Below are 22,998 nucleotides of genomic sequence, written 5' to 3' on the forward strand. Positions count from 1 at the left end.
CAGAATGTCTGAGATCTTTCCATGGTGGAACATAGGGATCTATCTACCTGGTTCTTCTTGACTCCCACACAATCTCTTATGCAGTATGTACTGTACTGTAGTTTATTTAATCCTCTCCTCATTAATGGCCATTTAAGCTGTTTGCCATTCCAGACATTGCTGCAGTGAATGAAAAGTAGATTTGCTGGGTCAAAGGGGTGCACATTTTAAATTTTAATTGATGGAGATTTAACCATGTTGCTACTTGTGGATCTGGCTCATTTATTTTTAACTGCTCAGTAGTGTTCAGTTGTAGAATTAAATCACCGTTTATGTATCCTTCATTCACTGAGGGACAGTTAGGTTACTTTGGATACTAATTCTTTGATAGATATATGTGTTGCAAATGCATCCTGACATCTGAGGCTTGCCTTTTCTCTTTGTTAACAAGGTCTTTGGTTGTATACAAGTTTTAAATTTTAATGTTATATTTAAGAAAAAATTTCCCCTAAGTTAAAAAAAAAAATTTGTGTGTGTCTGGTTTAAGTAAATTTTCTCTGCCCCTGGATATAAATTGTATATTTCTATATTTTCTTCTAAAATTCAAAAAAAATTTTTTTTTGCTTTCCATGTGGAATTTCTGTATGGTATAATGAAGAGATATAATGTTTTTTTCCAATTCGGATAACCAGTTTTTCAGCACTTTTTCTCATAATTTTTTTGTTGTAAAATATACATAACGTAAAATTTACCATTTTAACCATTTAAGTGTACAGTTCTGTGGCATTAAGTACATTCACATTGTTGTGCAACCATCACCATCCTCCACGTGCAGAACTTTTTCATCTTCCCCAACTGAAACTCTGTATCAGTTAAGCACTAACTCCTCATTCTCTCTTTCCTCCAGCCCCTGGAAACGATTCTACTTTATGTCTCTATGAATTTGACTGCTCTGGCTACCTCACGTCAGTGAAATCATACCATATTTGTCCTTTTGTGTCTGGCTTATTTCACTTAGCCTAATGTCTTCAGAGTTCTTCTGTATTGTAGCACGTGTCAGGGTTTCCTTCCTTTTTAAGGCTAAATACTATTCCATTGAATGTATGTACCACATTGGTTTATTCGTTCATCCATCAGTGGATACTTGGGTTGTTTCCACCTTTTGACTATGGTGAATAACGCTGCTGTGACGTGGGTGTGCAAATATCTGTTCAAGTCTCTGCTTTCAGTTCTTTTGTGTGTATACCCAGAAGAGGAATCGTCCATGATATTTAAAAAAATTATGTACATAATTGAATGTGACCAGGGTGGGTGGATAGTACAAAGAGTTCCTATATACCCCCTTAGCCCCATGAGCAGTTTCCCCTGTCTTGCGTTAGTGTGGTACATTTGTTACAACTGATGAATCAATTGATACCTGATTATTAACTTAAGTTCATAGTTTATATTAGGCTTTACTTTTTGTGTCCAGCAGTTTTGTGGGTTTTGACAAATGCCGCATGTCATGCACTGTCAATGTCATTGCATGAACATTGCATGTAATGTCATTACAGTATCATACAGAATAATTTCATTGCTCTGAAAAATCCCATGTTTCTTCCCTCCTTCTGAGCTCCTGGTAACCACTGATCATTTTACTTTGTCCTCAGTGTTGCCTTTTCCCGAATGTCGTATAGTTGGGATGATACAGCATTGTAGCTTTCCAGACTGGCCTCTTTCACTTAGCATTCTGCATTTGAGGTTCCTCTCTATCTTTTCTTGCCGTGGTAGCTCATTTCTTTTTATCGCTGAATAATATTCCATTGTATGGAGGTACCACAGTTGGTTTATCCGTTCACCTTTTGAAGGACATCTTGTTTACTACAGTTTTTGGCAATTATGAATAAAGCTTCTATAAATATTCATGTGCAGGTTTTTGTGTGGACATAAGTTTTCAACTCTCTAGGGTAAATACCTAGGAGCGTGATTGCTGGATCATATGGTAAGAGTATGTTTAGCTTTGTACAATATGGCCTGTCTTCCAAAGTAGCTGTACCATTTTGTGTTCCCAGTAATTTAAAAAATTTATATCCTAGCACCCTAAATATACTTAAAAAAGAGGTCTTTGTTCTGTAAAATTAAACTTCATCTGGAATGAATTTATATTCTAGTTGTTGCTTTTGTTGGCTGTCTTTTTTTTTTTTTGTGAGGAAGATCGGCCCTGAGCTAACATCTGCCAATCCTCCTCTTTTTGCTGAGGAAGACTGGCCCTGGGCTAACATCCATGCCCATCTTCCTCCACTTTATATGGGATGCCGCCAAAGCATGGTTTGCCAAGCGGTGCATTGGTGCGCGCCAGGATCCGAACCGGCGAACCCCGGGCCGCTGCAGCGGAGCGCACGCACCTAACTGCTTGCGCCACTGGGCTGGCCCTTTGGTTGTCTGTCTTAGTGTTATATTTCCTTATGTGTTTTGAAATTTTAATTTACAGACTCATTTGAGTGTGAGTGCTTTTGATTTTCTTTTTCTTATTTCTGTGCTCACCCTTCTCTCTGCGGTGATATTTCAGGTGCTTCCATTGACTTATTGGACCCTAGTCAAGAAATCAGATATGATAATGATGGGTCGGGGTCCTGCTCTTTGAGGTAATTGGGACTGTTTTAGATCCACTCACAGAGTATGTGAATGTCTTGGTTCAGTTCCTGGTCATGAGGCTGTGTTTTTATCTTCCCACCTTTCAAAGCCCAGAGCATTATATAAACCGTAGTTGAACAGCAGTAATGATAATGGGCATTTTTATCTTTTTCCTGAATGGGAATGCTTCCAGTGTTTCACTATTAGATATGATACTTACTGAAGGTTTCTGGTAGATGTCTTTTGTCAATTTAAGGAAGTTTTCTTCTGTTCTTGGTTTGTATTTTTATTGGGTGTTGAATTTTATGGAGGGCTTTTTTTTGGGCTTTTGTTGAAATTAACAGTTTTTAGTATGTTAAGAGTAGGACAGACATTTCTGAGTTGTAGATAACTGAGAAACAGATACATTGTATATGATTTACTTGTCAATGCATTTTTAACAAAAAAAAATGAACCTTTAAAGAAAATACATTTTGATCTTGAATTTTTGTGTGTTCACAACAAAACAGGACTGAAATGCTATAATAATCAGGTTTGGACTAAATATTTTTGTAACTAAGCTTCACTGTAATGAAATAGTGCTCAGTAAAAAAAAAAAAACAAAAAACCAACACACCTTTTTTTGGTAACTTCTGGGACTCTACAAGGATTTCTTCAGCTCCTCACCATTCCAGCTTCTTCTGGCTTCTTTTTCTAAACTCTTTACTCCCTCCTTTTAACTTCTATCTCTATCTGCTGTGACTCCTCTTGCTGGAGAGAGGCTTTCTTCTGCAAGTAATAATGACTATTATTTATTGTGAGGCTACTGTGTGTCAAGGCATTTTCATAGATAATAGCTACTCTTTAATTTTACAACTTTTGAAGCTAGGTGTGGTATCTCCAGTGTATGGGCGAGGAAATTGAGGTCAGAGAAGTTAGAAGTTGTTTAGGGTCACACAGCTTATCAGTGACAGGGGTAGTATTTGAGCCCAGGTCAGAATTCAAAGCCCATGCTCTTTCTACCTGCTCTCTCTGAACAAGACTGTTTTATGTTCCAAGTTCAACTTGAGTTTTGTCTTTTGGCTTACACTCGTGATTCCTGAGCATGGTGGTATAACCACTTTGTGTCTCCAATATGATTTCCTTGAGAGACTTTTTCTTTAGTGAGGTACTACATTGCTTTTTAGCAGTCTGATGTTTTACATCTTCTTGAGAGAGATTTCTTATAAAGACTAAACTTTTCTTAACTACACAAACCAAAATAGAATAAATAGTGTCATGATTAAGCCAGTGCGCTCTGGAGTAAACTGTTTTGGTTGGACCTTGAGTTTATTTTCCTTTAACTTTTTAAGCATTATGAAACATTGGCCCTCACAGAGGTATAGAGAATAAAAATAGTGAAAATCTGCGTACACACTACTTAAGAAACTAGACTCCTCTTAAGATTGAACTTCCACATAACTCCTTGCCAGTTGTATTTTCCTCCACTTCCGAGGGAACCACTAGTCTGAATTTGATGTTTTTCATTCTTGTGCGTATTTTCATACTTTTATTACGTGTGTAAATAGCCCTAAAATGTATAATACTGTTTTGCATTAAAAAATTATATTGACAGTATTAAATATATCTTTTTGTAACTTGTTTTTTTCTCTCAATACTGTGAGACTCATCCATATGGATATATGTAGCTCTAATCCATTCATTTTCTTGGCTGAATAGGATTCTTTTGTGTGACTGTATCACAATTTACTTTTGTGTTTTCCTGTGGATTGGCAATTAGTTTGTTCTGATTTTTTTTTTTTTTTACTATTTTAAATAATGCTGCTATGAATATTCTTGTCATGTCTGCTTGTGCACACGTGTCTTTTAGAGTGTGTACCTAGTAAACACGTGCCATGCACATCTTTAGCGTTAGTGGATATTGCTAAATTCCTCTCTGGAGTGGTTCCATCAGTTAACATTCACACCAGTGATGTGTGGCTTCTGTTGCTTCCCTGCCTTGCCAACCATTGGTATTGTTAGGTTTTATAATTTTTGCAAATCTGCTGGATGTACAATGTAATCTTATTTTGGTTTTTAATATCCGTTTTTCTTTTTTTTTTTTACGAGGAAGATCAGCCCTGAGCTAACATCCATGCCAATCCTCCTCTTTTTGCTGAGGAAGACTGGCCCAGGGCTAACATCTGAGCCTATCTTCCTCCACTTTATATGGGACGTGGCCACAGCATGGCCTGACAAACAGTGCGTCGGTGCGTGCCCAGCATCCGAACTGGGGCCACCAGCAGCGGAGCGCGCCCACATAACTGCTACGGCACAGGGCCGGCCCCTGGTATATACGTTTTTCTGATTACTAGTGAGTTTGAACATTGCTCCGTGTTTTTATTCTCTCTTTAGGTTTTCTCTTCTGTGATTTGCTTGTTTTCATCATTTATCTGTTTTTCTGTTGTTTGTCTTTTTCATATTGATTTATAATTTTTACTACATTTTGGATGTTAATATTTCACTTAGATGGCTTCAAATATCTTCTTCTAGTTTGTGGCTTTTAAAACTTTTTAAAAAATAGGATCTTTTGATGCACCGAAATTTTAAATTTGTGATTTTAATTTATTGTTTATGAAATCTTCTCTACAGACCACAGAAAAAGTATCTCATTGTCTTCACATATAGAAAGGTGGTATAATGGACCAAGAGTTAGGGGTTCTGGGTTTCTGTTTCCATTTCTTTATTGTGAAGTACAGCTATAAACTGGGACAAGACATTTTATTTACGTGAATGTGCAAAATATGGGGTCTGGGTTAGGTTATTTCTAAGCCCTTGAGACCTGATTCTCTGTTGCTTTGCTTGTGGTTTTTGTAGCTCATTGTCATTACTGCCAGTGTGTTAACTGAAATTAAAGATGTGACAACTCAGAAAAGAAACTATTGTTAACATCTAGGATATTGATGTGAAGGCTGAACACTGCTACCATGGTCAAAAAGAAATACAAATAATTTGATTCAGGTTGAAACACATTTAATTGGTCTTATTTTCTTTTCATTAATTCCAAAGTCATTTGAAGAAGTAATTCTTATATATCTTTCTTAAAAAAAAAAATCTCGGGGCTGGCCCGGTGGCGCAAGCGGTTAAGTGCGCGCGCTCCGCTGCGGCGGCCCGGGGTTCGCTGGTTCGGATCCCGGGCGCGCACCGAAGTACTGCTTGGTAAGCCATGCTGTGGCGGCGTCCCATATAAAGTGGAGGAAGATAGGCACCGATGTTAGCCCAGGGCCGTCTTCCTCAGCAAAAAAAGAGGAGGATTGGCGGATGTTAGCTCAGGGCTGATCTCCTCACAAAAAAAAAAAAAAAAAAATCTCTCTAGAGATAAACTTAACTATAGAAATAACAAGGGTACTTTTTCTGAAATATGACTATGAAAACTAGAGCTTTGCATGTCATTTCAAGAGTGTACCTTTTTCTTTATTGTTCATATGCTTTTAATATTTCCTTATTTGGTAAGTAGTTTAGTGTCTTTGCTTAGAACTAAAATTTCCTCTTATGAACTGAGCAGCCCATGGCCGGTTTTAGGGAAAACTATGAGGTTTGTCTTTAGCAGACGAAAGGCACCTGTTTCTCCTTTTTGTGGCTTATTTCACCCTGTTTTCTTACATTTTATTCTGATTCCTTAGGCACATTGCATTTCTGCCTCTTTACCTCCTTTCACTTTTGTTAAAACCTTTTCTCTATTCCAAATTTAAAATGTTGCAAATGATTGATAACAAAGTATTTACTCTTCTTTCAGTCTATATTTTTATACTTTTAAATCAGAAGAACTGTAAATTAAGAAAAAGGAGTCTTACCTATAGAATTATATTCTAGGCATTATCCAAGAGGGTGGTTACATACTAACATCAATAATAATAATAATAATAATGATAGCTAACATTTATTAGGCTCTTATTTTGTGCCGGGCATTGTGCTAAATGCTTTACATAATTTATTTAATAGTTACCACAGCCCTATGAGGTTCTGTTTGCTATTCAGAGCCCTGTGTAGTAGTGGCTGCAGTTATTGAATGCTTTTTATTGGAACTTATTGGAACTTTTTTAGATTTGTAAAAAAGAAAATCTGTAGAGTTTTACAAACATTTACTTTCCCTGGCATTTTTTTTAATCTGAAAGAGAAGGGAAAAGAAGTGTTAGAGGAAGAATAGTTGAGAATTTTCCTGAAATAAGCAAGGCAGTTAGTTCTCTTTCAGGGAAGTTTGACTGGTTACAGCTAAGTACTTATTAGTGACAATCTCAGTAATCTCTGACTTCTTAATTCAGTGAGCATCCAGAGAAAAACTGGCAAGAATTTTGCTGGGCGACAGTGAACTTGCACAAGAAGCTTCCATACCTGGATGCTTTGAAGTAACCGAGAGATGGGAGAGTTAAGACATTAACAAAAAGATTCAAGGGAAATGAAGGATATTTAACACTTAGGTGCAGTACAGAGACATTCTGGAAACGTTTCTAGAGCCTGCTCCTTCCTTTATTCTTTACTGTGGGAGTTGCTTAACTTCTCCCTGCACGCTTAGTCCAACTCTGGAACACATCACTTCCTAAATAGGACTGACAAGGGGCTAAGCGTTTTGTTGCACTGGCCTCTGGACCCCATTTATTTTATTTTATTTTTATTTTTACTTTTTTGGTGAGGAAGACTGGCCCTGAGCTAACATCCCTTGCCAGTCTTCCTCTTTTTTGCTGAGGAATATTAGCCCTGAGCTAACATCTGTACGCATCTCCCTCTACTTTGTATGTGGGATGCTGCCACAGCATGGCTTGATGAGTGCCTGGAATTGCGGAGCGTGCAACTTAGCCACTATGCCACCAGGCTGGCCCTGGACCCCATTTGACTGTGACTTAAGGTCTGATCCAGCACCACCGTTTGGGGATGTATGCTTTTCTCCCTTTTGGAGTCCTCGTGTTTGCCCTGGAGGGGGCGATGTGGCACAGCGGAAAGAGTGGGCTGTAGAGTCAGATCGGTTACCTAACTCCATAAATTACTAGCTTTGTAACCTTAGGCCAAGTTAGCTAACCACGTAGGCCCTAAATTTCTTCATCTCGTTCTACTATCCATATTCCTCAGTTGCTCCTCAAGCCTAGCACAGTCCCATCTTCTCATTCTAGTTTTTTTTTAAAAGCAATGGTTTCCAAAGTGGGAGGCCTGCAAAATGATCCTCTAGGCAGAGAATATGGGCAATTAACTTTTACTAATATTTAATCCACAGGTTGACTCTTTACTACATCTGCATGTCTGATGATATACACCAGGTATGGGAAGCGAGGTAACCTGTGAGGAAGATAGTGCGGACACCACAGCCTGGAACGTGAGCCTCCTTATTAGTGTACTTACATTCCATTCAGACATATTACGGTTCACTCCTGCCTCGTTTAGTGGTCTTTCAGATTAGTATATTATCTGATTTGAATGAAATGAACCTTGCTATATAGACAAAGGGCTTAAAAAGATTCCTGCAAAACCGCAGATTGAAGTTTTAGATTCCAAGATTGAATTGATATTGCAAGGACACATGAACAGCAAGAAGAAAGCAGAGCTGAAACTTCTATTTATATTATGAGCTTGTTGTCAGTCAAATGCAAAGTACAAAACAATAATGATCTAAGCGGTAAAAAAAACCCTTAAAGTTGTTAAAAATACTATTTGATATACGGATTTATGTACACTGTTGAGTATATTGTGCCTTAAGATATTCACTAGTGATAGTATGAGGCTAATATTACCAGTTGAGATATTGTAAAACTAAGCATTCAGAATATGAAGACAAACTTATTGAGCTTTTTCAGTGATAATTACAGTCATGTGCTAATTAATCTAGTACCTTAAAATTTTATTAACAGTGATACATTTTTGGAAATTTCTTTGGAATTTTCTTACTTTAGGACTAAAAGACAAAAAACCATAAACCTTTGTTCTTCCTGTTTGGATAAAAGTGGCTAAAATAATATATAGACAAGTTAATAATTTTAGTTTGGTGACAAACTAAATGCATCCTTTGTTAGCAAATGTTGTTGGGATACTCATGGAAGACATTGCTAAAGATTTGAAGTAATAAATATTATACCAAATTATGGGGTTTGTGAGAGTTCCTGCACATTTGGATAAAAGTACGGAGCTTATGGTATTTGGTATACTCCATTTTAATAAAAAAATATATGGAGACCTGCCCCTTTACCCTCCCCCACCACTGAAGAAAAGATTTACCAGAGAATACACTCAAAGTAAATAGCTTCAAACTTTATTATGAAATAGGACCTATAAAGCATAAAGAATGATACAGTGTACCCAGAACCCAGCCTAATAAATAAAACATAGCTAATAGTGTTGGTATCCCTCTGCAGTCACATTATTCTGCTTCCATCTCCAGAGGTAGTCACTTTTCTGAATTTGGTGATGCATGTTTCATGTGCATTTGGAAAGAATTTGTGTTTTGTCATTATTGGGTGGAATGTTCCATAAATATCAATTAGATCCAGTTGGCTGATGGTGTTGTTCAGTCCTTTCATATCCATCTTTCTGTTTGTATAGATCATAGAGGAGTGTTGAAATCTCCAAGTATAAGTGTGGATTTGTCAGTTTCTCCTTTCAGTTCTATCAATTTTTGCTTCGTGTATTTTGAGACACTAAGTTTAGGTATGTAGACATTTAGGATTATTATGTCTTAGGGAATTCTATATGTTACAGGCCCAGTAATACAATTTTATAGATATTGTTTTATGCAGTTGCTTTTTAAATCAGTTAAGAGAATAAAGGAAAAGAAATATGTAATTGTACTGTCTTTAAAAAAAAAAACTTTAGTTTTTAGATTTACTGAAAAATTGAACAACAGCGAAGAGTTCCTCTATGCATCCCATCTCGTTTCCTCTGTTTAGCTCCTTACATTAGTATTGGTTCACAATTAATGAACCAATGATGATACATTATTATTAGCTAAAATCCATACTTTATTCAGATTTCCTTAATGTTTCCCCAGTGGCCTTTTTCTGTTCCAGAATCCCATCCAAGACACCACATTACACTTAGTTGTCGTGTCTCCTTAGACTTCTCTTGGCTTTGTCAGTGTCTCAGACTTTTCTGATCCAGTTTTTGATGAAACTTGACAGTTCTGAGGAGTACTGGTTAGGTATTTTGTAGATTTTCCCTCAGTTGAGATTTGCCTGATATTTTTCTCCTGATTAGACTGGGTTTAGAGGTTTTTGGGAGGAGGACCACAGAGGTAAAATGCCATTTTCATTACATCATGTCAAGGGTACATACTGTCAACATGATTTATCACCACTGATTGTTGAACTTAGTCACTTGGCTGAAGTGGTGTTTATCAGCTTTCTCCACTGGCAGGTTATTTCCACCTTCCCCTTTACCTCCTTGGAAAGAAGTCACTGTGTGCAGCTCACACTTGAGGGGTGGGGAGTTATGCTATACTTTCTTCAGGGTGGAATATCTACATAAATTATATGGAATTCTTCTGGTTCTTTTTTATTGGAGAATGATTTTATAAACCAGAATTTGGGAACTAGCTGTGCTCATTGCTATTGGGATCTTGTTGTTTATAACCTGTCTCGGTTGACAGAGCAAGGACATATATATGTGTATACTAACCCATGTATGTCCACGTATCTACAAATACTTCTGTATGTAACTAGCTGTATCTATATTAAGCTAAATATGAACTTATACTGATGTCTCCAGTTGGAATCCATTGCCATCTGGAGCATTCTAGCTTCTTTCCCACTTTGCTTATCTGTAACCTCACACCCCACCATCTGCCATCCATTTACTTAATTGTTCAGTTCCAGTATACATGCAAAGCAGTATCAGAATTGTTAACCCTTAACCTGTGGGAAACTAGAGTCCAGTACTTATGTGTATTTTGTTTTGCCTTTAGCCGTAGAGACACCATTCATTTCCAGAGTTACTTAGGTCATTACTTTTCCCCCCACCCTCTTCAGTGAGGTTGTTTCATACATTTGTAATACAGTTAGACTGGTCACATTCTGCATTTCCTCCTTGGTGCTCTGACATCCTAAAGGGTTTTTAAAAAATATATGCATACATTAAGGTTCACTCATACATTGTACGTACATTAAGGTTGTAAATTTCTATCGGTCTTGACAAGTGCTTAGTGCCCTGTGTCTACCCGTACAGTATCATACAGAAGTCTCACCACCCTGAAAATTCCCCTGTGCTTCACCTGTTCACCCCTCATCCCTTCACCTCAAGTCACTGGCAACCACTGATCATTTTACCATTTGTGTAGTTTTGTTTTTTTCTGGAAAGTCATAAAATTGGAATCATACAGTATGTAGCCTTTTCAGACTGGCTTTTCTCAGTTAGCAATATGCATTTAAGCTTCCTCCCTGTCTATTCATGGCTTGATAGCTCATTTATTATTGCTGAATAGTATTCATTTATGAAAGTACCACAGTTAGTTTATCCATTCATCTATTGAAGGGCATCTTGGTTACTTTCAGTTTTTGGCAATTGTGAGTGAAGCTGGTATAAACACTTGGGTGCATATAAGTTTTCAACTCAGTTGGGTAAATATCTAGGGGTTCAATTGCTGGATCATATGGTAAGACTATGACTAGCTTTATAAGAGACTGCCAAACTATCTTCCAATATGGCTGTTTGTGTGTGCCTGCTAGCAATGGATGAGAGTTCCTGTTGCTCTGCATTCTTGTCAGCATTTGTTATGGTCAGTTTTATGGATTTAGCCATTCTAATAGGTGTATAGTGCTATGTCATTGCAGTTTTAATTTGTAATTTCCGGTGACAAATGATGTTGAACGTCTTTTCATATGCTTATTTACCATCTGTGTATCTACTTTGGTGAGGTATCTGTTCAGATCTTTTGATCATTTTTTTGTGTGTGTGTTTGAGGAAGATTGGCCCTGAGCTAACATCTGCCAGTCCTCCTCTTTTTGCTGAGGAAGACTGGCCCTGGGCTAACATCCATGCCCATCTTCCTCTACTTTATATGGGACGCCGCCACAGCATGGCCTGACAAGCGATGCGTCGGTGCGCGCCTGGGATCCGAACTGGCGAACCCTGGGCCGCCGCAGCAGATCGCGTGCACTGATTCGCTTGCGCCACTGGGTCGCCCCCCTCTTTTGATCGTTTTTTTTGTTTTTGTAATTTTATTTATTTATTTTTTTCCCCCAAAGCCCCAGTAGATAGTTGTATGTCATAGTTGCACATCCTTCTACTTGCTGTATGTGGGACGCGGCCTCAGCATGGCCGGAGAAGCGGTGCGTCGGTGTGCACCTGGGATCCGAACCTGGGCCGCCAGCAGCGGAGCGCGTGCACTTAACTGCTAAGCCACAGGGCCTGCCCCTGATCATTTTTTAATTGGGCTGTTTCTCATTGAGTTTTAAGAGTTCTTTTTATAATTTGGATACAAGTCCTTCATCACATATGTGTTTTGAAAATAATTCTTTTACTCTGGGGCTTGTCTTTTCATTCTCTTAACAGTATCTTTTGCAGAGCAGTTAATTTTGATAAGATTCAACTTACCATTTTTTTCTTTGATGGATTGTTTTTTTTGGTATTGTATCTAAAAACTCGTTCATTCAGTTTGGCTTTGGGTTTAGGACATTAAACAGCCTCTTCTAAGAACTTATAGTTTCAACTCTTTAGATCTGAAGAAACTGCTTATATTCTCATAGCTAGGACTCTGGTCTTTACATTTTGTAGACTAAGGCTGTGCTCTGTTTCTTCTCTTTTTTAATTTTGATTAATTTTGCTTCAAAGATGTTTATTGTTGCATTGTTCATAATAGTAGATAATTGGAAATAATTGCCAACAGTCAAGGCTTGGGTGAATGACTGTGATAAAATTCAATTCTGCCATTCAAAATTATGTTGTGAAGGGTACTCAGTGACATGGGAAGGTGTTCAAATAGATTGTTACATTTTTCCCCAGTTTTAGTTATTAGAATAGTATATATTTAAAGTATACAACATAATGATTTGATATATGTATACGTTGTGAAATGATTACCACAATCAAGTTAATTAACTTATCCATCACCTCACATAGTTTCTGTTTTTGTGGTGGTGGTTTAAGATCTACTCTCCTAGCAAATTTTAAGTATACAAGATAGTATTAACAATTATAGTCACCATGCTGTATATTCGATCCCCAGAACTTATTCATCTTATAACTGAAAGTTTGTACCCTTTGACTAACATCTCCCCATTTCCCCCACTCCCTGGCTCCTGGCAACCACCTTTCTACTCTGTTTTTATGATGAGTTTGACTTTTTTTGTTATTATTAGATTCCATATATGAGTGGGATCATACGTATCTGTCTTTCTCTGTCTGGCTTATTTCACTTTGTGCTCTGCTTTTTTTAATCGGGTGGAATGAAACTCCTGAGTAGGGTGACTAGGATCCAGTGCAGATCAAACATGTTGGAATAAATACACCCAGTGGATTTCTCTGTATGTCCACAGGATGAACTACAGGAAGAAGGGGGTGCAGAGTCCTGAGATTACGGCATCATAGAATTTTATTTGTGCATTCATGTGGACAAAGATTTTGGCAGTTGAAATGGGAAAAAAGGGTGGATATGAGAGTGATTATGAGGAAGGAAATGGCAGACTTTGAAATCAGAGTTAGTATGTGAAGGGAATGATAAGGAGGTGTTGGTTATCTCTAGATTGTGAGGCTAAGAAAAGGCAAAGTGCCAGGAGTCCCAAGTGGAAGGAAGTAGAGAGATGTATTTCCATTCATGTAAGTGTTGATCTTCAAGGTTACGTCAGGAAGACAAGGACATAGAGTCAGATGTGGCAATAGGATTAGATCTTTATTGATGTGGACTTGTTACAAGTGTAATTATAAAGATGCAAGTATTAGTATCCACAGAGCACTGAGATGGAGTCATCTATCACCAAGGCCCAGGAAAATCAATTTATTGTAACCTTAGTTTATGTGTACCCCGTGAATTTGGATTTTATGTATTCTGAATTATAAGCTTGGTTGAAATGCAAAGACTTAATGTTTTAGTTTGAGTTCTCCCAGAAGCTGACTCTTAGACAAGGATTTGAGTGCAAGTATTTTGTTTTGGAGGTTATTTCAGGAAATGCCAGTAGGGAAGTGAGGTAGGGAAGGGAAGTTAGCAAATGAAGGATTTGTTATCAGGGAAGTTACCACGGTGGGTAACGAGCTTATTCCCACTCGGGAGATCTAGGAGCCAGTGTCAAACATGTCCCTAGAGTTATAACCTTGAGGGGGCGAGGTAGGTGGAGTATGTATGTACCAACTCTGTCAATCATCTGTTAAGACTCTTTCCAGGGAGTGGTAAATCTTGAGTATTTCAGGCCTGCCATGCAGGGAACAAAATGGACTTCAGAGGTCAGAGAAAGCCATCAGGTTTAAAAAAAAAAAAAAGAAAAAAAGCAGGTGCTGTCAGTCCAGTATAGATGGAATGGATAAAGGTTGGGCAGTATGGGGAAGGGGAGTACCTTTTAACTCTTCCTTAACACCCTGCCATGCTGTTCCAGCATCTCCAATTCATTTTCTCTAGGTTTGGGAGAGAGGAGGCTGGGATAGACAGGACCAGCACCCGTTTCGGGCCGTTTTCCTGGACATCAGGCGTTCCTCATGCAGGTTTGGAGGAAATAGCGTCATAGATGAAATCCCCAGAGGACAGCGCTGTGACTTTCAAGCAGCGGGGATAGGAGGGGCGCCCTAGGCACAGCCGGGCCCCTGGGACAGGAGGGCTTCGATGTCGGGCTCGATGTCGATGGTCGGAAAGCGGCAGCCGTACGTGCGCACAGGCACACCGTCCGGGCCCACCGGGAACTTCTTGAAGTTCCAGGCGAGGTCGTTGTGGCACACTGGAGACCAGGTGATGAACTTGGAGTTGGTCTTGAGCGCAGTGGCGTCCTCCCTGGCGTGGGCAGAGCCTCCGGCAGGAAGGCTAAGAGCTGTGCGCCTGCGCGCCCTTCACCTCGCGCTTCTCCAAGAGCGTGAAGTTGGCCTCGAACCCGCCGCCGGGTCGGTCGCGCTTGAGGGAATTCAGGATCTCTTCGTTCTTGGCGTTCTCCTGATGCCAGAACTGGTTGCACAGGAAGCCGAGACGACCAGGCCGCGGGGCCCACGGCGCCGCTGCAGCTCATTGATCTGGGTGTAGTCCTGGACCGTTGTGCCTCAGAGCGCCGCCGCGTTCTCGGTGAGCAGCGCCTTGTCCCGCGGGGAGCCCAGGCTGTTCCCCGCCGGCCAGCGGCGCGCAGAGAAGGCTACACTGGGCGCTGCTCCAGCTGAGCGCGCACGTGGCGTGGGTGTCGGAGAGGGGAAGCGTAATTTGCGCCCTTTCATAATTTGAATTTGGGCTTGATTTTTAGCATAGTGTGCTCTTAAGTTGTAGGAGCTGAGGTTTCCGGAAAATACTGCCATGGAGGTGTTCTGGCTGTCATACCATGCTCTGAGTTGATACTTGGCTGATGTAAGCCTTGACATTTTCTCTCTTCTGTGCATCAGTGCTGCTTATCAAAAACTCAGCCAATTTAATTGTTTTTAAAATTCCTGATGCCTTTATATCTCTCAAATGCTAAAGCTATTACATAAGCCAGTCATCTTCTTCTACCTGTATCCCTTCCCAGCTCCACCACATCGAGAGTCTTAGTGATATCAACACAACAGCACACCAGGGATTCTCACCAAGCCACTTAATACCAGCACTGGGATCCTTGTCATCTGGTTGGCAAGTCAGAATCCATCTGGAAGATCTGTTTTACAGGATCGAATCTGTCTTATTTTGCATTACCCTAGAAGTAAAAGCTGATGTAATCAATACTCAAGTGCAAGTTTTTTTTTTTTTTTTGGATGATCCTAGGGGATACCAGTAGAGGAGTGAAGAAGTGAGATGGAGAAGAGAAAGTAGCTCATAAAGAGTTTCTTATCAGGCACCGTGGTAAGCAAAGTTAATTCCAGTGGGGAACTCAGGAAGCTGGTGGAAATCATTGTCTCAGAGTTATCCCCTCTGATGGGTAAAGGAGCTGGAGTATTTATATATTAACTTCCATCAGTGGGAGGGCTGCTCCCAGGGATGTTAATTCCCTGGTACTTTGGACACGCAGGTGTCAAAGCAGTCTTCAGTGGCCAGAAAAAGCCCTCAGGCAAAGAAATGCAGATGCTGGCATCTGGAAGCTGATTATTTGTGCATCCAAGTAGTAGTACAGGTGACAGAATAAAGGCAGAGTATCAGCAGGGTGTGCTGTACCTGCTAGGTCAGCAGGTAACATCAGTGTGGTGGCTACTGTTGAGTAACAAGCTTTTCCTCTATGTTGGTTTGGTTTCCAGAGGTTTTTTTTGTGTGTGTGTGAGGAAGATTGGCCCTGAGCTAACATCTGCCAATCCTCCTCTTTTTGCTGAGGAAGACTGGCCCTGGGCTAACATCCATGCCCATCTTCTCCACTTTATGTGGGACGCAGCCACAGCATGGCTTGACAAGCGTTGCGTCAGTGCGTGCCCAGGATCCGAACTGGCAAACCCTGGGCTGTCGCAGCGGAGCGCGCGCACTTAACCGCTTACGCCACTGGGCCAGTCCCGAGAGTGTTTTTTTAAATATATATATTTTTGTAGATTCAAGTCCTGTGTCAGACATGTGATTTGCAAATATTTTTCTCCCGGTGTGTAGCTTGTCTTTTAATTTCTTTTTCTTTCTTTTTTTTTTTTTTTTTGTGAGGAAGATCAGCCCTGAGCTAACATCTAATGCCAATCCTCTTTTTTGCTGAGGAAGACTGGCCCTGGGCTAACATCTGTGCCCATCTTCCTCTACTTTATATGGGACGCTGCCACAGCATGGCTTGCCAAGCAGTGCATCTCTTCACGCCCAGGATCCAAACCAGCGAACCCTGGGCTGCCGAAGCAGAGCGTGCGCACTTAACTGCTGTGCCACCGGGCCGGCCCTTTTTTAATTCCTTATTGCTTTCTTTCATAGAACAAAAGTGTTTAATTTTGTTGATGTCCAGTTTATCATTTTCTTTCTTTTATGGTTTGTGTTTTTAGTATGATGTTGCACTTTTAGTGTGATGTGACCAGACCATGAAGATTTTCTCCTGTATTTTCTTCTAAAAGCTTTATACTTTTACATTTTACACTTACATCTATCTCCTGTTTTGAATTAATTTTTGTATATGGTGTGAGGTATAGGTTAAGTTTCATCTTTTCGACATATGGATAACCAGTGTTTCCAACACCAAGACTATCCTTTCTACACTGAATTTCTTTTGCACCTTAAAAACAAAAATCAAATGGCTGTATTTGTGTGGTTTTATTTCTGGACTCTGTCCTGTTTCATTGATCTGTGTACCTATCCCTTTGCCAATTCGTGCTGTGCTGTCTTGATCACTGTAGCTTTTTAGTAATTCTTAAAATTGAGTAGGATGATCCTCTAACTTTATTCTTCCTTTTCAAAATTGTCTTGTCTATTCTGTTCCTTTTGCCTATCTATATAAAATTTAGAATTGTCTATATTTACAAAAAATTCTGTTGGGATTTTTATTAGACCATCTGATTAGATGGCATGTCTTTCTCTTTGTTTAGATCTTTTAAAAATTTCTTTCATCAGAGTTTCATAGTTCCGGTGTACAGATCCTGTACATATTTTGTTAGTGTAAACCCAAGCATCTTATTATTGTTAGAGATATTGTAAATGCTATTTTAAAAATATTCAGTTTCTAATTGTGGAATGCTAGTATGTAGAACTGTGGTTAAATTTTAGGTTTCAGACTTCTGTCCTGCAGCATTGTTAAACTCACTTTTTAGTTCTAGGAGCTTTTTCAAATGTTCCTTTGGATTTTCTGCAAAGATAATCATGTTGTCAGCAAATAGGGATAGTTTTATTTCTTCTTTTTCAATCTATTTGCCTTTTATTTCTTTTCTTGTCTTATTTCACTGGTTGAGGCATTCTGTATAATGTTGAATAGAAGCTGTGAGAGTGGACATCCTGGCCTTGTTCCCAATCTTAGGGGGAAAGCGTTCAGTCTTTCACCATTCAGTGTGATGTTCGCCGTAGGCTTTTTTGTAGACGCCTTTTATCAGGTGGAGAATGTTTTTATTTCTAGTTTGCTGCGAGTTTCATGAATGGACGTTTGTACTTTGTCAGCTGCTCATTCTGCATCTGATAAGAGCATGTGTTTTTTTCTTTAGATTGTCAATGTGTTGGATTATATTGATTAATTTTCAAATATTGAATTGGCCTTGCATTCTTGAGATAAACCCTTGTTGCTTCTGAGGTTTTTATATGTTGCTGGATTCAATTTATAATATTTTGTTGAGGATTTTTGTGTATGTTCATGAGGGATATTGCTTATTTGTTTTTACACTGTCTTTGTCTATTTTGGTATCAGAAATTACTGGCCTTTGAAAATGAATTGAAAGGTGGTCTTTTGTATTTTCTACTAGAGATTATGTGAAATTGGTGTTATTTCTTCTAACATCTTTTCTGTTGCTCTCTTTCAGTTTCCTTCTGGAATCATTTCTCTTCTTTCTGAACAACTTCATTTAGCAGTTTTCTTAGAGTGTGCCTGCTGGTTTCAAATTCTCTTAGTTTTAATTTCTGAAGAATTTATTCTCTCAATATAGAATTCTGGGTTGACAGTCTTTTTTTTCAACATTCGAAAATGTTGTTCCACCATCTTCTGACTTCCATAGTTTATGATGAGAAATCCATAGTAATTCATATCATTATTTCTCTCTAACAGGGGTGACAGACTATGGCTTGTGGGTGACTGCCTGATTATTTTCTAAATAAAATTTTAACAAGGCCACACCCATTTGTCTACATATTATCTGTGACTGCTTTCATGCTACAATGGCAGTGTGGAGTAGTTGTGACAGAGACCATATGGCCTGCAAACCTAAAATATTTACTCTTTAGCCCTTTAAGAAAAAATTTGCTGATCCCTGCCCTATGGGTAAATTCTTTTATTCTGGCTTCTTTTAAGAGTTTTTCCTTCTTTAGTTTTCAGCAGTTTGATTATGATGTGTCCATTATGATGGATTTCTTTGGCTTTAACTTGTTTGGGGTTTGCTTAGTTTCTTGAATTTGTAGGTATATCTTTCACCAAACTTGGTAAGTTTTCAGCCTTTATGTCTTCATGTATTGTTTTAGCACCATATCACCATACTCTTTCTTTCTCCTTCTGGGATTCCAATGACATGAATGTTAGACCTTTTGTTTTTGTCTGCCAAGTCCCTGAGGCATTATTCCTTTTTTTAAAATCTTTTTTTCTGTTGTTCAGATTGAATAATTTCTGTTTGATTTATCTTAAAGTTTACTGACTCTTTCCCCTGTCATCTACATTCTACTGTTGAGTCCATCCAGTGGATTGTTCCCCCTCAGTTATTGTATATTTCAGCTCTAATATTTCCATTTGATTCTTCTTTATATCTTTTGTTTCTTTGCTGACACTTAATATTTTAACTTTTGTTTCAAGAGTGTTTGTGATTACTGATTTGAGCATTTTTATAATAGCTGCTTTAAACTCTCTGTCAGATTACTCCAACAGCTGTGTCATCTTGTCAGTGACATCTATTGATTGTCTTTTCCCTTGTGAGTTAAGATTTTCTTGGTTTTTTTGTTTGCCAAATAATTTTGTATTGTTTCCTGGACATTTTGAACATTATAAGACTTTGAGTCTTCTTTAAATCTAATGGAGAATGTTGATATTTTTGTTTTAGCAGGCACTTGACCTGGTTAGGTTTAGTCCACAGGTTTCTATCCACCTTCTAGTGGCTGTGGTTCTAATGTCAGTTCAGTTTTCAAATCCTTTTCAGTGCTAGCTCAGTCTGGGACCTAGGTGGAGGTCTTGCTGTAAGCTTACTTTTCAAAGTCATTGGTATGCTAATGTAGATCAGATCCCTGAATGTGCAGGTTGGAGAAGATCCTAGTATTTCCTAAATAGCTATATGGAGTTGCTTTCCTGAGCTTCTCCTGCTCAGCCATTGCTCTGGTACTTGCTGGCTACTCTGAGCTCCCCTTTTCTGTCCTCTGGCCTGCTTCTGCAATTGTGCCGCAATGGGAATAGGGAGAGAGAAAAAATATCAGTGGGGCTCCTCTTGGGGCTGCAGCCAACTGAACAGAGAGGAGGGTTCCTTTTCTTCACGTTTTTGACTCTTGTTTCCCAGGCCAGCTGCTTTTGCTGCCACTGCCTCCACCACAGGATTGCCTCTTGGCTGGGGTGGGAGAAAATGAAGAAAAAGACCTGGGAAATTTCTCCCACTCTCTCTGGGCTTTGGTCTTCTTTCTCCTCTTCAAGCCAGAACTAGAGGGTTTCTCCTGGATTTCTGTGTGTGTGTACCACAGCAGTAGGTTCAGGGGTTCATGCTGTGTTTGAATTCAAGCCAGGAGATACAAGAGGGAAAAAAATGTAGACTCACCACCTGTTCAGTGGTACTTTGAATTCTCTATTCTTTCCCAATCCACCTGCTGATATTTACTTTTCACAGACCTCAAATATGTCCAGCATACATTCTGTGCAGGTTTATAGTTGCATTCAATGGGAGAGTAAGGTTGGTATGTGCTCACTCCATCTTACCAGGATCTAGAACTTCCCGGGCTGGGCTTTTATACCTTCTATCAGTCATTCATCAGCTGTAGCTGCCCTTCGGCCCCTATAGGGGGTGAGTTACTTCCCAGGCATTTCTCTGTAGGGAGTATTCAATCCGCTGAAGGCCATTTTCCAGAGAAGAGTACATCTGTGAGAAGTTAGCAGCCAGCACTACAGCAGCTGGGGGATCTGTGAAGATCAGGCCAGCTAAGGTATCTGGGCAGGGCACAAATAGCATCTGCTGTACTACAATACTGTTTTCCTTACTTGCCTTTTGAGTTTCATGTCTTGAATATCTTTTCCTGAGTCGGGCATACCTGCCTCCTCATTAGTATCTGTGAATGTCCTATTTCATTGTATGGCTGCACCATAAATTATTTGGCGGTTGCATATTGGATTTCTCCTTCTTCCCTTCCTTCTTTTCCCCTTCTCTCTCCTCCCTTCCCTTTTCTTTTCCTTTTTTAGCAAATAAGTAAACATGTTTACTGGGCCAAAGGTAGTATGCATTTAAAATTTTGGTAAATAATGCCAAGTTGCCCTCCAAAATACTTGTCAGTATACATTCACTAACAGTTTATGACAGTGTCTGTGTCCCCATTGCCTCCAAGGAAACATATTTAAACATTGTAAAACTCTTTTAAGTACAAACTTCAAATGTATTCAACTTTTTAAAAATTGCCAAGTAACACAGTGACAAATTAAAACTCGAGGGAAACAACCACATCTTATAAATGTATTTTCATTTTCGGATTTACTTGTAATCTTTATGCCTATACATATATGATGGTTGAATAATTGTTACTGCAATATGAATACAATTTATTTTAGTTTTGTCGACACATCATAAACTGGTTAGCATGTTGTTTGGATTTCATAATTTTTTTTTTTAAAAGAACTGATTATAGTTAGCCTTATGTTATAGCTCTGAATTTTGAGAATCTTCCTATCTATGAACAGTTTTACAAACTTTTAAGAAAATGGTTATGGGGGCCAGCCCGGTGGTGTAGTGGTTAAGTTTGCGTGATCTGCTTTGGTGGCCTGGGGTTCGCAATTTTGGGTCCTGGGCACGGACCTACACACCGCTCATCAAGCCATGCTGTGGCAGGCGTTCCACATATAAAGTAGAGGGAGATGGGCATAGATGTTAGCCCAGGGCCAATCTTCCTCGGCAAAAAGAGGAGGATTGGCAACAGATGTTAGCTCAGGGCTAATCTTCCTCACCAAAAAAAAAAAAAAAAAGAAAGAAAGAAAATGGTTACATGAATGTAATTTCCTAAAGCAATCGAAACATTGGAAACTTCTGAAGTGTTAATATCAAATCCTTGTGGTTGTGCATATCTCATTTCTTGCATACACTTAAGTCAAATCTTGGGAGTTCATTTCTGAAATCAGTGAGTACAGGGGAAATCTAATGTAGATAAAAGTTCCTTTTGAAATTTCCTCAGGAGCGATACTGTGGTAGAGACCAACACAGAGTTCTCTCAGGAAGTCTAGCATGGCCAGTTTTTTCTTCATGTTGGAGCTGGTTACTTTGTCTTTAGTTGAACACCAGGTGAGCAGATAGCTTGTGTGTAGGGTATATGTTTTGAAAAAAGAGAAGAAAAGGGGTGCTTACTCTGTCAGAGGCCAGAGGGAACCGAGACTGAGCAGGGAACTGCACATTCACTTTCTTCCTCACACGCTTCTGGACAGACAGGTGATCCTGGTATGGAATTGCCCGTCTATTTAAATAATTCTCTCTCTTGCATGTAGTTGAATTTATATTAGTTAAATGCGAGTGTAGTACAACTCCACTGTAAGTTCTTTTTAATACCAGGTAGTTTTAACAACAATAACACAAAATCAAAACCTTCCTCGGCAAAAAGAGAAGGATTGTTTATAAAAACAGTTTATAAAAACAGATTTCTTAAAAAGTCTGTGCATTATTGGCTTATCAATGTGATGACCGTTTCATGATATCTCACATTGTTCTGATGTATGTTTTTATGTGTTGTTTGACTCATGTTTGTAATAATTGTCTGTGTGATTTAAAGATACTATTATTTTGTAGGTTTAGATCATTAAATTTCTAAAGTGTTTGCTTTGTGCTTTATTAGTTTCAAAAAGTCCAAGGACTTTCTTAAAAGAAAATACATTAAATTAAATAACATCTATCATAGTATCATTAATTGCAAATGAGATTCTGCCTACTAGATTTATAAACTACCTGTGTAGGAGTAGTAATAAATAATAATAATTGTAGTAATAAGAATAGCAGCTACCATTAGTCCTGTGCTTACCTTCTGCCAGGCACTGTCTGAATGAGTTACTGCATTTAATCCTCTCACAAGAATGTAAGCTACATAAAGGTGGGGCCTTTGTCTCTTATTCACTGCAGTATTTCCAGTACATCTAATTGTGCCTGCCACATAAGAGCTGCTCAATAAATATATGTCAAATGAATGGTAGTGAAGTATATAATTTTTATGCCATTTCAGCAATGAGGAGTGAATCTTAGAGTGATTAAAGCACTTGCCCGAGGATAGACTTCCAGTAATGCAACTGAAACTCAAACCCACGTGGGATGATCCTTGTCATTTTGACAGTGGGAACATGCTAACCTGATTGCAACCAGACATGTATAATAATGCAGTGTTAATTACTATTGCTTTAGGTTAGGTTGGCATACTTTTTCCTGAAGGACCAGATAGTAAATATTTTAGACTTTGCATGCCAGATGCTCTCTGTTGGCAACTACTCAACTCTGCCATTGTAGTGCGAGAACATCCATAGACAATACATAAATGAATGGATGTGGCTGTGTTCCAGTAAAACTTTATTTACAAAAACAGGT

General features: G+C 39.0%; 1 protein-coding gene and 1 pseudogene across 16 annotated transcripts in view; one reads left to right on the forward strand and one right to left on the reverse strand.

Annotated features, from left to right (window-relative positions):
• DTNB (dystrobrevin beta) overlaps positions 1-22,998 on the forward strand; it is a 248,882-nt gene that overhangs the window by 2,817 nt on the left and 223,067 nt on the right. For 14 of the 16 annotated variants that reach the window (XM_058551640.1, XM_058551649.1, XM_058551648.1 and 11 more), the window contains exon 2: positions 7,817-7,859. The exons of 1 other annotated variant lie outside the window; for it this stretch is intronic. In XM_058551640.1, the coding sequence (XP_058407623.1) occupies positions 7,846-7,859 (14 nt within the window). In that variant the 5' untranslated portion in view covers positions 7,817-7,845. Of the gene's footprint in view, positions 1-7,816; positions 7,916-22,998 lie in introns of all 16 variants that reach the window. One more of the 16 variants, XM_058551643.1, reaches the window with a different exon arrangement.
• On the reverse strand, positions 14,299-21,827 carry LOC131412145 (glutathione peroxidase 1-like; annotated as a pseudogene).

This window comes from Diceros bicornis, chromosome 12, assembly GCF_020826845.1.
Source record: "Diceros bicornis minor isolate mBicDic1 chromosome 12, mDicBic1.mat.cur, whole genome shotgun sequence".
Lineage (NCBI taxonomy): Eukaryota > Metazoa > Chordata > Mammalia > Perissodactyla > Rhinocerotidae > Diceros > Diceros bicornis.